General features: G+C 33.4%; 1 protein-coding gene across 9 annotated transcripts in view; it reads right to left on the bottom strand.

Annotated features, from left to right (window-relative positions):
- Window positions 1-12,706, bottom strand: part of DGKB (diacylglycerol kinase beta) — a 345,725-nt gene that overhangs the window by 132,114 nt on the left and 200,905 nt on the right. For all 9 annotated transcript variants that reach the window (XM_051785972.1, XM_051785970.1, XM_051785971.1 and 6 more), the window contains one exon: window positions 7,988-8,052. In XM_051785972.1, the coding sequence (XP_051641932.1) occupies window positions 7,988-8,052 (65 nt within the window). The remainder of the gene's footprint in view (window positions 1-7,987; window positions 8,053-12,706) is intronic.

Here is a 12,706-nt window from a genome sequence, read left to right as displayed (position 1 = left end):
ATGAGGGGAAGACAGGCCAGGTGATATTTTTTGTTTTGTAATTTTTTTTTGTGATAATCTATTAAAAATATGTTTCACAAACACAGACACACAAAGATACTGAAAAAAATAATATTTTGGATATCATTACATAATGAAAAATAAAAAAATGTAAAATGAAAACACATATAAAAGAATAGAAAATATAATTTGGTAATATCAATGCTAAAGAGATATTTCAGTACTAAGATAAATACTTCTCAATTTTGATTATATACTTACGTTCATATTAGGTAAAATAAAAAGAAGCAGTACTTACTATTTTACAAGTAAAACCAAAATGCAAAATTATTCTGAAGGAAATGTTAGCAATAATGAAGTTATAACAACAGATACCATCATACAGCTGCATCTATCATTTGCTATTCATACAAATCCATCATATGAATTGCTCTATATTATTAAAAACAAGTCCTTTCAAAATATTGTCTTTGGTAAAATATATCCTGTGTTAATCAAATGAAGATATACATCAGGAGTAAATAAGAACTTTACCTGAGGAATACCCACTGGATCAATCTTATTTTGTAAGATATGTAAATTATACTTTGCTGCATACTATAAGTTTGGAAATATTTCTAGCTTTGCACATTTCTTATAAAGGGTTATGTAATCTACTGTAATAAAAATAAGGGACTGAAAATCAGATCAGAAAGCAGCCAAATTACTTACATGAAAAAAACACTCAGGCATGAACCAGGCAAACTACATTGAAATAGAATGAAGAGGCAAATGGAAAATGTTATCTGAAGTGATGGAGATGGTGACACAGGCTCTTTATTTGATACATTAAGTACTTAAAATCACTACAGTTACATAACTAGCAAAGATAAAAACTATAGGTTATTTAATCAGGGGCTGACATGCTGGTTGAAAGCATTACTTTTCTGACAATCTATTAAAAATTAATTTTGAACAGTAGTACTAAGGGTTAGGAGGACTGACTAAATTCTTTAAAAATTTCTTTCCAATTACCTAAGACTGCCTAATATGATACAAACCAATTTGCAATTTTAGAGTGCAGACTTGGAAGCCTGGAGCACATTAGTTGCAAGATTCAGAATCTGAAGTAAATTCAAAGACCTAATTTCTAGTGAGTTAAAGGACAAGGCAAGTAAAAGCACATACTGCATATTATGTCAGTCTGTGCTGTACTAAAGGAGTATTTGGACTCTCCTCATTATCTATAGGTATTGTAGTAGGGGCTTAATTACTGGAATCAAAGGATTAAAAAAAAAGTCCCATAAAGCATCCACAGTTCAGAGTAAGGTTTTCATGTTGTTAAATTTTAATTTCTTTGTACTAAAGAGTAATCTGTTTATGTTTATTAAATAGGAAGTGTAAAATTTATCCCTTAACAATTCATTTCATGGCTTTTAATGGCTTGGATATTGTCAATAACATTATATGTAAGTGCGCTGTGGCCACTTAACAACTGTGACTGGGTTTTTAAAGAAGGTTTTGTTGGTTTTGCAATATATATTAGAAAGGGTTGCTGCCTAACCATTTACAAAGCCTAGCATCTGTTACAAACATGAAATATAGCAACATCAAATTTATGTAAAGATTTTCCATTTACATCTGTGATTTGAAGATTAATTTATTCAAAATGAAGTTTGAAGCTTCAAATTTACATGTTAGTACTAATTAGTTCTGACTATAATCCCTCTCCAAACAAACAATATTTGATCAAAAACAATTTTATCACAATGTACTTTATTCAGTGTGTTCATAAAAAACCAAGGAAAACAATCTTATTCATTTGTATAGAAATACTTGACCATACTTTATCAACAAGCAACAAATAGCAAGCTGTATTTTAGCAGTTTTGTTACAGTGTTTCCCAATTCTGCTATAGACTCTCTTCGCTTCTGAATTTACCACAGATGAAATAAGTCAGGAACCTTTTTCTATCATTGTGTTATTAATTGTTATTTCAAATGGTGTGACTATACAGTGGAAGAAACCGAGATTTAATTCCTATAGAGTTACATATTATAATAAAGGGCAGTAGTTTTAATTAATTAAAGAATCTGTAAAACATCCACTAGGCACCTCAATCCATAGAAAAGGTTCAGTGACCTGCTCTGAGTAATGAAACATCATCTGCAATAAATTCCTTTGCCAGCCTGACACCAGCTGAAGAAAATTAGATTCTATTGACCTGGGCCTATAGCATATGGATAGACCTTTTGTGAATCAACAGTTTGTTACTTGTGCAGTGCATGCTGGGCCAATCCCTCCATATGACTGTGCACCAATCCCTCCATATGACTGTCTCCTAGAAATTAAATGATTTTCATCCTTTAACATTAACCCTGACACATTTTACTTGACAATTTGTAAAGCAACTATTTCTTTAAAAACTGGGAATCACTTATCTTATAAAACATGTAACTTCCCTTAAAGAAAAAAACCCCAACATTCTCATATCTTGCTAATAGTAGTAGAACATATTTCAGTTTCTTGTTTGTTCTTAAAAGTGCAGTATGGCAGGTGTTACACAACAACCCCCACAAACAGAAATGCCCAATGAACAGTACAAATGCCCTTACCACTCTAACGGCACAAAACCTGAACCCTGATTAGTCCTAAAGTAGTGAATTTGACAGCTGAGGACACTGGGAATACAAACATAAATTCACCGCTCTGCGTATGGCCGGACACAGCACACTGCTTTCAGAGATGTACTTTGAAGTCACAGGGGATGCTCAGGACTTAGGGATTCCTGGTTAACATACATTTTATACAGCACACTGCCTCTAGTCCCCATGAGTCTGAACCTAAGGTTTCCCAACCACACCAGTGTCTCAGACAGCCACTACAGAATAATGTTTAAGAGACCAAGAAGTCTCTCAAGCAGAGGGCCTTAGCCCATTAACACTTTCTAGAGAAATGATAAAAATATGAACTCTTGGGTAAGAGAGAGGTGCAGATACCACAGATGCAAAGTGCTGTGATTTTGCTCTGTAGTCAACAGACATAGGTAGGTTGAATCAGCTTTACACTCCAACTATCTCCCTTTGTCCCAGCTCAAGCACACATTATGTTCTTCAGGTATTATTTCTAAAGGTAGGCTGCTACATATTTGAACTGACAAAAGAACATGCTGGTTGTGCTTTTTTATTTCTGTCTCTCTATAAACATTATAACCAAGAGCTAGGCAGAGGATGTTAATTTACCTACAAGCCATCTCTCGCTCACGGGAAAATATTTCACACTCTATCATAAATATTTTCACCTTACTTTGCTGCTTCTGATGACTGCAGTTGCAGTAATGCTGCCTGAGTCCAGAGATACTGTTCCCTGGAGTCTTATCCTTTAAAGAAAAGGAACCTTTGGGTTCAGTGGGACAGGTAACAGATGTCTGCAGTTTGGTCTCTCTGTGGAGCCAGTGTCTTCTTTTTAAGCTTTTTCATATCAGTCACAACCAGGAAGGGAGGAGAAGTTGAAGGAAAGAGACTGAAATATCTGCAATTTGAGTTAGAAATGTTGTGTTGATGCTTAGTATATTCACTGCAAATATGTGGTTGTGTCTCCAACCAAGAGACTCCATCATTTAAACTGAAAAGCTGGAACAATATTGAAAATATTGAAATAGTCTTGTTCTATTCAAAACAAAACATTTTGACTGTTCAATTCAAAGGCAAAATAAACCAGCTTTAAAACAAAGACTAAGCACATCTGAGAATGGAGCATTTCATTCACCTCATGACAAATGAAATTGCTTTTAAACTGATCTTTTTTTCTCTCGGTCACAAAACTGGAACTTGCTTTCAACTCCAGTATTCAAGTGGAATAACTGTGTTCTGGTTTCTTTGCTACAGGATTTTTTCCTTTTTTGTTTTTTTGAGGTCAGTCAAGATATGATGCTATGATAACTCCATTGCATAGTGCAGTACACAAGTTAGGACACATGGAATAACTTGCTAAAGGTTCATTTCCCTGCCATTTCTCCAAACTTTTCTTACTGTGGTCTTTCCTTATTCTCCTTCAGAGTACTTACATGAAGTAAGTCACTACTTTCTATTACTTAAAAACTTCCTTAGAGATTAAAAGTATAGATAGCAGTACAAAAAAAAAAAAAAGCATAATTAAGCAAGTTGAGAGGGAACCTCAAAAGTCCTTGGTCAGGAATATGATGCAAATCAAGTTATTAGGAACTTTTTATGCTGGATTTGTTTATGAAATGTGGGAGTAGATTGATGTTTGAAAACCTCAAAGACAATGTATTTAGGACTGTAAATGCAATTTATAAATCCTACTTTAGTTTACTGAAACTAAGAAATATCTTTTATGCTACAGGATGCTAGAGAGTCAAAGTAGTATACCTAATTGAACAGAATATTATTTTAGAATAGATAATATCAACTTGAATTATTTTTTTGTTGAAGTATCCTTTGTTTCCCTGTGTATATTCCAGTCACATAATTCATACATCTGTTATTCCCAGCATCGAGTCTACGATGTTTATACAGGTCCCTGTAGGGCATTTTGGCCTAACTGAATCATTATTTCAACTGTATGTCCTAGTTTAATGACACTGTTACTTGAAATACTGCTTTTGCAAGTTTTGTTCCCTCTGGCATAAACTCAGCCTTTCCACACTTAAATCTGAAAATTTGACCCTACTCTGAAGCAGGAGATGCTGGGAAGGAAAGTCGGCGTCCTCAAGCACTGGGCTGTCAGCACTTCAGACCTGTAGAGTGGGTAATGTGACAGCTTAGATTTTGCAGTTTTAGAACACATTTAAATCTCAATGCAATGTCAGCCTGATTTCTGATAACGTGTGCTAATGATCCAAAGATATAATTACTTAAACTGGTCTATTAGGATTCCTTCTTTTGACTGAGGTAGGGATGCTACTATTGTGCTCTCACTTCCATTCTTTGCTATTTGACTACCACTAGAAAAAAAACTATTCTCTTGCAGATCCATTTTTAGGAACAAGTAAAAAATATTTTAAAATCACTGGCAGATATTTATGTTGAGCCTTATTTGGAAAACAATATGGAGCCATTCCATAGTGCAGCTTAGAAGAATAAAATTGCCAAGATATTAAGGCATGTATTAAGTATCTTTTCATTGAAAATTAAGCTTCTGAACACAGAAGATCCTTTTGTCGAAGGACTTGATTTCAATTTATTAACAAGCTCAAATAAACAGGTGCTTCATTGCAAAGGAGACAACTGACAATGTGGATTTTTAGTTCTTCAGCATTTACACAAACTTAGATTTTCCAAAGACTTAAATGTTTATCTCTAGCCAATTTACAAATCTACACCCTAATTTATTTCTTTTTATTTTTAATAAGCTAGTAATACTAAGTCTTTGTGTCCAAAATGTATGAACACTGTAGAGTTTCAAAATGTGTCACAGTTCCCAAGAATTAGTCACTTAGTTCCAAACAATGCCACAAAATTGGCTAGCAGTCATTAAAAAAGTCTTTCTATGTCTTGCAATATTCTCTCACCTTCATTTGGAGAACATAAATACAGGAAGATTCTGCTTCCACTCAAGTACAATGGGTCAGGAGTTTCCCTATTAGTATGTTCTATGTACAGATGATCAGAGTGGTAGGGAATGCCCTCAGGAATTTGAGGATCATTACTAAGGATTTAATGCAAAAGATTCTCCAACCCCAAATAGCCTAACTTACTTCACTGAAATAAGTACAACACCTGCGGATTTCAAAAGATCTCTGCACACTGTATAAACTTAAAAGTTCCTCTTCAAGGAAACTTTTTGCGTGTTCATTTTTCAGAGTAGACTGTCAGTGCAAAGGCCTGCTCTGAAAAACTGAATGATAGCTGTGAAAGCTAAAAAAGTTGGAAAATCAGGCAAGAGGAAACTAAAATAAAACCAAAAAAGTATTATTTTTCTTAAATCACAAGAGATATGTACATATGACAGTGTAGGATTTTCAAATGAGTAATGTAGGATTTTCAAAGGAGCAGGTGCTGTTAACTATGGAGCCCACTATTAATCAGACTTGAGTTGGACTTGCTGATGCTAAATCATTTAGATTGCATAGAAAATTCCACATTCTGGTGAATTAAATCTGGCTTAGCAGACATCTAAAAAAGGGTTTTATTTTCACACACTGCAGGAAAATGCTGCTGCAACATATTATGGAGTGTTGCCACATGCAAGTAACTGTTAGTGGAACAAAGTATTTGTGAACCATCATCATCTGGAAAATTCTATTCAACAAAAATAGAAATCCACATTTTTTTCTCACTACACACAAAAAAAATCAGTTTCTATTACAATACTTTGCTCAAGACTTTATATTCTTTTTAGAAAGGCATAATCTTTCTAAATAGTCTTTGAATGCCTAGAGAACCACTGCTTTTTTCAAGTTCTTTCAATATCACAGTACCAAAGTACGTAGGGACTGGAACTATATATTTTTGTAATTAATTTCCTTAAGATAATGTTAGAAACATCAGGTTCCTTAAAATATAGATGAATTTCAAGGTGAGTCTGCTAGCAGATGTTATTAATGGCATATGATTTATTGTGACATGAAATCTGATCTGAAACTCATGTTATTAGCTGAGCTTTTTATAAATTATAATTGCCAACTGCTGAAAATATGCAGAAAGACCACTGATAAACTAGCTTCATCTTCAAGGCCTAGAATATCTGCATTTGCTAAAAGTCCAGTATCTCTAGTCCTGCTGACAGGGGATAATACATTGGGATACACAGATCAGGCTTGAGTTCAGACCTTCTCATGATTCTTTGAGAATGAGAAGCATCAGAGCTAGGAAAAGGAGATAGTAGAAAACAAATATGTACTGTGGGACTTGAAAAAAACCCACAGACTTGGGTTCATAGTATGACACTGCACAGATACTAAACAGATTAAGCATTCAAGAAAAAAGACCTCAACTCTGACTGTTAGATGTCAAATATATACTTTTAATGTGAAAACAGTAAGAAGTAAGATAATTTTCAAACATTCAAACATCATTCTGTACAGCTCTAAGATGAGAACACAAACAGCATATTTTGGCATGCTGAGGTCTATGAAGATTTGCATCTACCCAAGATCTTCCAGGTCACCCACTAAACTAAAAAAAAAAACAACTAAAGAAAGTCTATGGTTAGGCTCACAGTGACAAAACATTTGTGTTAATAATTATTTCTAGACATCCCCTATATATTCCAAATAACATTGTATCTTACTTTCCTCTCTGCATGTGTCTTTAAATGTTAATTAAAGTTTCTGAAATGTTGCTTTTACCCATCACAACTTACGTGCTAAATTATCTAAATAAGAAGAGACAAACATAAACATTGCATTATGAAGGTTATCTACTGAACAAACCAGATATTGAAAGAGGGTAAATTTACACTAAATGTAATACATTTTTAATCTCCATAAAAGCTCTGCGATAATACTGAAAATTCAAGAAGCAAGACAAGAAACAGATGCAAAGTCTCATTCCTGACTCTTTTTTATGTATACAAAGTTGTTTAAAGATAAAAGCATTTATGTGTAAAATGGCATTCACTTGCCCTTACTTAGAGTATATATGGAAGAGACCGCTGTCAAGGCACCAGTGTGTGTGTGAATGAAACATAAGGATCACCATCTGCAACTGTCTAAGAAGTGTTCCTCAGTGCCTAAAGGCAAAGTGAAAATTCAGGGAACCTCACAACCACAGTGCATCATCTTGTCCATGCTAGTCTTACAAGTCAAACATCGCACCCGTGAGAACAGCTTATTTACAATGCTTTTGATTTCAGCTGAAATACCAGATATGAAACAGTTACATTACAAGCGGTCTGGAAGCATATACTTAATATAAAATGAACCAATTTCCTCTCTTCTATAAGAATCAATATTTTAAAGGAAGTGTAAAACTTTACTCCTCACAGAACACACCTTAATAACATGGAAAAACATTTTTATATGCATGTATTTTTAGATTCTTACCTACTGTTGAACTTCTCTGGGTGTTTTTCTCTCATGATGTGGAATCTGTGGGCAATTGAAGCATCCTAACAGGAAAAAAAAAACCACCATAAATCTGTTGTGACAGGAAAATTGCAAAACAGAAGACCAAAACTGTAAACAAGGTGTTTTGTGAACTGTCATTTTCAACAAGAGCAATACTCTTATCAGTTAGAAAGCTTACAGGTACACTAATTCCAGAATGGGATATATCTGAACTTAATAATATATTATTCCTGTTGCAGTCTCCATTATTCCTTTTTACAAATCAGACGTGATAGTTATATTTACTGAAAGTGTCTTCAAATTTCATACAGCAAATATCATCCAGATGTGAAGGTTTCCAAAAAGACCATTGGTACACTTCTGCCTAGTAGAAATACTATATAAAGTATTTGAAATCTTTTTCTTTAAAAAAGGGGAGTGATAAGAGTCAGCAAAGTTACTTGATATGCATACAAGTTGATATTTGCATAAGGCCATTCAATAACTTTCTCTAAAATTTGGTGGAAGATTGGAATAAATGTCAGGAGACTTCCCATTTGCTACATGTCAGGGTGTGAAATCATGTAGGGGTAAAAATAGTTTAATATAAAAAACAGATTTCTTATTTGAAATAAATGCTATCAAAACTCTTTAAAATTAAGTAAATTATGCTATTAACATAATAAATAACCTGTATGTGAAATGAAATAGCTGTATGAAATACTTATATGTCTGTAACATTTAAATGAGAATCAAATCATTGTGCTGGTGGGAGTTGTTGAATATAGAATATTTGGAAGTGATTTCAAAGCATTTTTGTATCTCCTTTGCAGGTATGAAGTTAATGTTTTCCTCAGTCCAGATTATGTAATATTTATTTCTCATACTAATCATTAAAACTTTACAAACTGGAAATTGATTTTTCATCTTAATGTATGTATTAAATGAGGGGAGAGTATGAAATCTACCAACTCATGAGTCTTGCAAAGGATAGTAAACACAGAGAAATCCATTTAGATCATGTCTTCATATTATATCTTAAAATTCTGGATATATAAGAAGAGTTAGTTCAGTTAGTAGGAAATTAAAATGAATTTCAGTTTCTATGTAAATAGCATTTGAGAAAAACTACAAACAAAACTGTCACTATAACCAACTATCGCCTACATGAACCTCCCCCCCCTTTTACAAACTTCAACAATTATGGAAATACAAAACCTAAGAATTAGAGAGAAATATTAAATTAAGTATGACTATATCTGGCAACATTTAAAACTATTTTAAAACAATGAGAATGAGTATTTGGAGGAAAAAATAAAAATTAAATACTTAAATCATATATTAATAATTATTCCAAACATGATAAAAGTTTTGCTTAAAATAATTTTAATTTTAATTTTATTTAAACTAATAAATGTTAATCTAAATCACAAATAAGTGTGATTGGATCCATTAAAATATCCAATTTTATTCATGATCTCGTTATGTAGTTTCTAAAGATGTCCATAGTTTGTTGTTTTATGCACATCACAAAATTATTTATGCATTTTTCTATTATTTTTAGGAATTGAATTGTCATTCAACATTTTACTGTTCTACAAGGAAATCACAGCAAAATTCCCCAGTGACTGGACTGGTGTTAGTCATAAAATGCCTTATTGTTCTGTCCTGTCATCCAAACTCATCTGAAATCTTCAGTGCTGTATTCTCAAACTGCACTCATCATTATTTTAAATTTATTTTTTTGTGCAATTTTATAAGGCAAATATCCAAAAGTATCCAGGTGATCCCACAGTTCTTGGAGATGGATGAAATAAAGCTGACAGTAAACCCTGAGACATCACACTTCTAAACAAAGCCTGCCAGCTGAACTAAAATAATAACTCTGTTAACTTTAGAAAGACCCATCATTCATACTTTATCCCACATTAGATGTGCCAGCATTAGAAAAGTATATTTGTTAGCCAGTTTTATATGAAAAAGAAATAAAAGGACTACTGTTGTATTTAACTGTTCATTTTCTATGCACTGAAGCAAAAGGCAGATCCAAGACAAAATGAATAAAGAAGTAGTAGCGTTTTTGACAGAAACTAGGAAACACTAATCAAGGACTAACTGTCTAATGAATGAAATGAAAAGGCTAATGCGCTTACTCATGCATAACAAATGCAAGGCACAAACAAGCTAGGGATCAATGCCCACTGCAGACGGCAAACAGGCAGTTGTTTCCATGGAAGGTTGATTGGATCAAAATTTTCCCCTCCCTGAACATTTTCTGACTCCAAAATGAATCAACTAACTTAATGATCTGACAGGCAAAAAAAGTAATACACAAAGCTAATTCTGACAGGCACAACACAAGACAGGCACATATCAGACCAATTTCACAAAAAAAATTGCTGAAGAGCTACTTTTATTAATGGAAACTGTAAACCAGAATAGTAACTACACACAGATAAGCTCAAAAGCAGAGATGCTAAGGCTTTCTTCAGTTTATACTGCCCAATTGTTCTTTCAAATCTTAAATCAAATCCAACGTAGAGAGTCGTTAGATTTCCTAGCCTAGGGACCTCTTCCTAACCATAACTTCCTGCTATAGGAAAATCTGAAACCAGCCCATGCTGGTTGTGCATTAGCAGAACAACCCTTTGCTTTAGGGGAAAAAAACATAAGAGGGAAAAAAAAAAGAAAAGAAAACCAAGAAACTGAGTTTTCTGTTTTTCAAATGTCTGTATTCTTTTATATGTTATGACAGTAGCATATAGACTGGCATAAATGAATGAAAAATAATGGGAAGAATTGAAAGTAAGAGGAACTTGAGAATGAGTAGGAATACAAGTACTGTCTCCCAAGAGCTGCTGGAACTACCAGATGCCACCCCCAAATCCTGAGGAACAACCATTAGAAATTTGCTGGATTAGGAGAGAAGAGGGTCTTTCATTGTGAGCTGTTCTGGTTACATTAGAAACAGGATTAATTTTAGCATACTTCATTCAGTCATTTCCAACAGTGGCTTCTAGCCCAACTCGTTTGGAGCACACAACTGTTGATGGACCAATGGCAAATTCATTTCTTTTTTTCTGTCACAAACTATATTAAAATCACCTAATTAACTATACTGAGAAATGGAGCAATATTCATATGCATGGTGAATCAAATATTTGCATATTGTCACCTTAATTATGCTGACTTTTCCTAGTACCCCATATTGTGGATGGCCAGTAAAATATGAGAAATCATTTTTGCATTTTATTATAAAAGTAATGCAAAAGAGAAAATGCAGCATTCAGTAAAGCAAACTCACACAGTTCATCATATTACCTAGAAAAGTAACAAGTGAACAGGATTTTTTTAGAAAAGTGACATGACAGTCAGATATTGGTACGTAACTAATATCACCTCTGAGCATTATTTATATTTTTTTAAATAAACTGATATGTATCAGGGCCTGAAATACAACTTTCCAGCATTACCATATCTGAATCTAAACATTTTCCATTTTTTAAAGAAACACACCTTAAGTGCATGCAAACATGCTGAAAATTTGCAAAAACTTTATTATTAATAATAATAATCTGAGGAGACACAATGTTGTTGTCAAGCCTGTTGCAAGATGAAAGGAGAAGGAAGATCTTATGGTACCACTCTAATATGAAACTATTAGCTTTCACTTCATCTATACTTCAGTCACAGAGCTCATTTTATATCTAAAGTATTTTAGTATTTTTCCAAAGCATCCAGACCAAAGCATCCAAGAACTGAGATTTTTTTTCCAGGAATACTTTTGCATCAAAATCAATGTAGACACAAAGTAATGCTGAATACAGAGCATTTATGGCAGAACCAAGGAACTAATTTGACTATTTTGTGTTTCTGAGACTATTATATGAATATTTGCGTTGTACACTACTACTCTAAAATACTGCATTCCTTTTTTCAGATATACAATATTTTCAGTCATTAACATGTTAAATGACAATAGCCTAGATGATAATTTCTGTTAACTTTAACTTCATAGTACCAATCTAATCTGAAAAAAACTATCACACCGTGTGCTCTTTTGTATCCCTCCCTCATTTATATGGTTTCCACTCACTACTGTAGCATTTTAAAAGTAGAGATGAAAGAATGGGTGCTTGAAGAACAGAAAATGCAGTTTATCTGAGTTTAAATTCTACAAAATTGTACACACACTCTTAAAAAATGTATCCCTACATCGGACAAATATTCACCCTGGATGCACATCTAATGAACATGCACACAAAAACACATATATGCACCCTTACATTTGAACTTGTTCAGTGCCTGAAGTAGCTGGACTATCCTTATATCTCACTCAGGTTTGTTTTAAATCCTGACAGTGAAGATAAGATAGAGAACAGACAGAGCATATCTGAATCTACTCCTAGGAAATGGAAAAAATATTTTAATTGAACTAGGACATTTCTCAAAGTGACCTGCCAAGAAGAAAAGAAGCTTAAGTTGCTACACCTCTTTAATACCTTATGATTGACTTACACACATATATATTCATCTTTTTAATGGGTATTAGCATTACCGGAAAGCAATCTGAAGCAGTCTTTTCAGAGGAGTAACCTTATACATTGCGAATAACCTTATAGAAAGATTAATGCATTTAATATATGTCTATCTATAAGCTTGCTGTGATTAAAATTTCCATTAAATAATAATTTTTATGCTGGTGAACAAACAAAT

The sequence above is a fragment of the Manacus candei genome, unplaced genomic scaffold, assembly GCF_025592945.1.
Source record: "Manacus candei isolate 608988 ecotype Guabito, Panama unplaced genomic scaffold, ASM2559294v1 h1tg000021l, whole genome shotgun sequence".
Classification (NCBI taxonomy): Eukaryota; Metazoa; Chordata; class Aves; order Passeriformes; family Pipridae; genus Manacus; species Manacus candei.
Note: the sequence above shows the minus strand (reverse complement) of the source record. Positions and strands in the feature narration are given on the sequence as shown.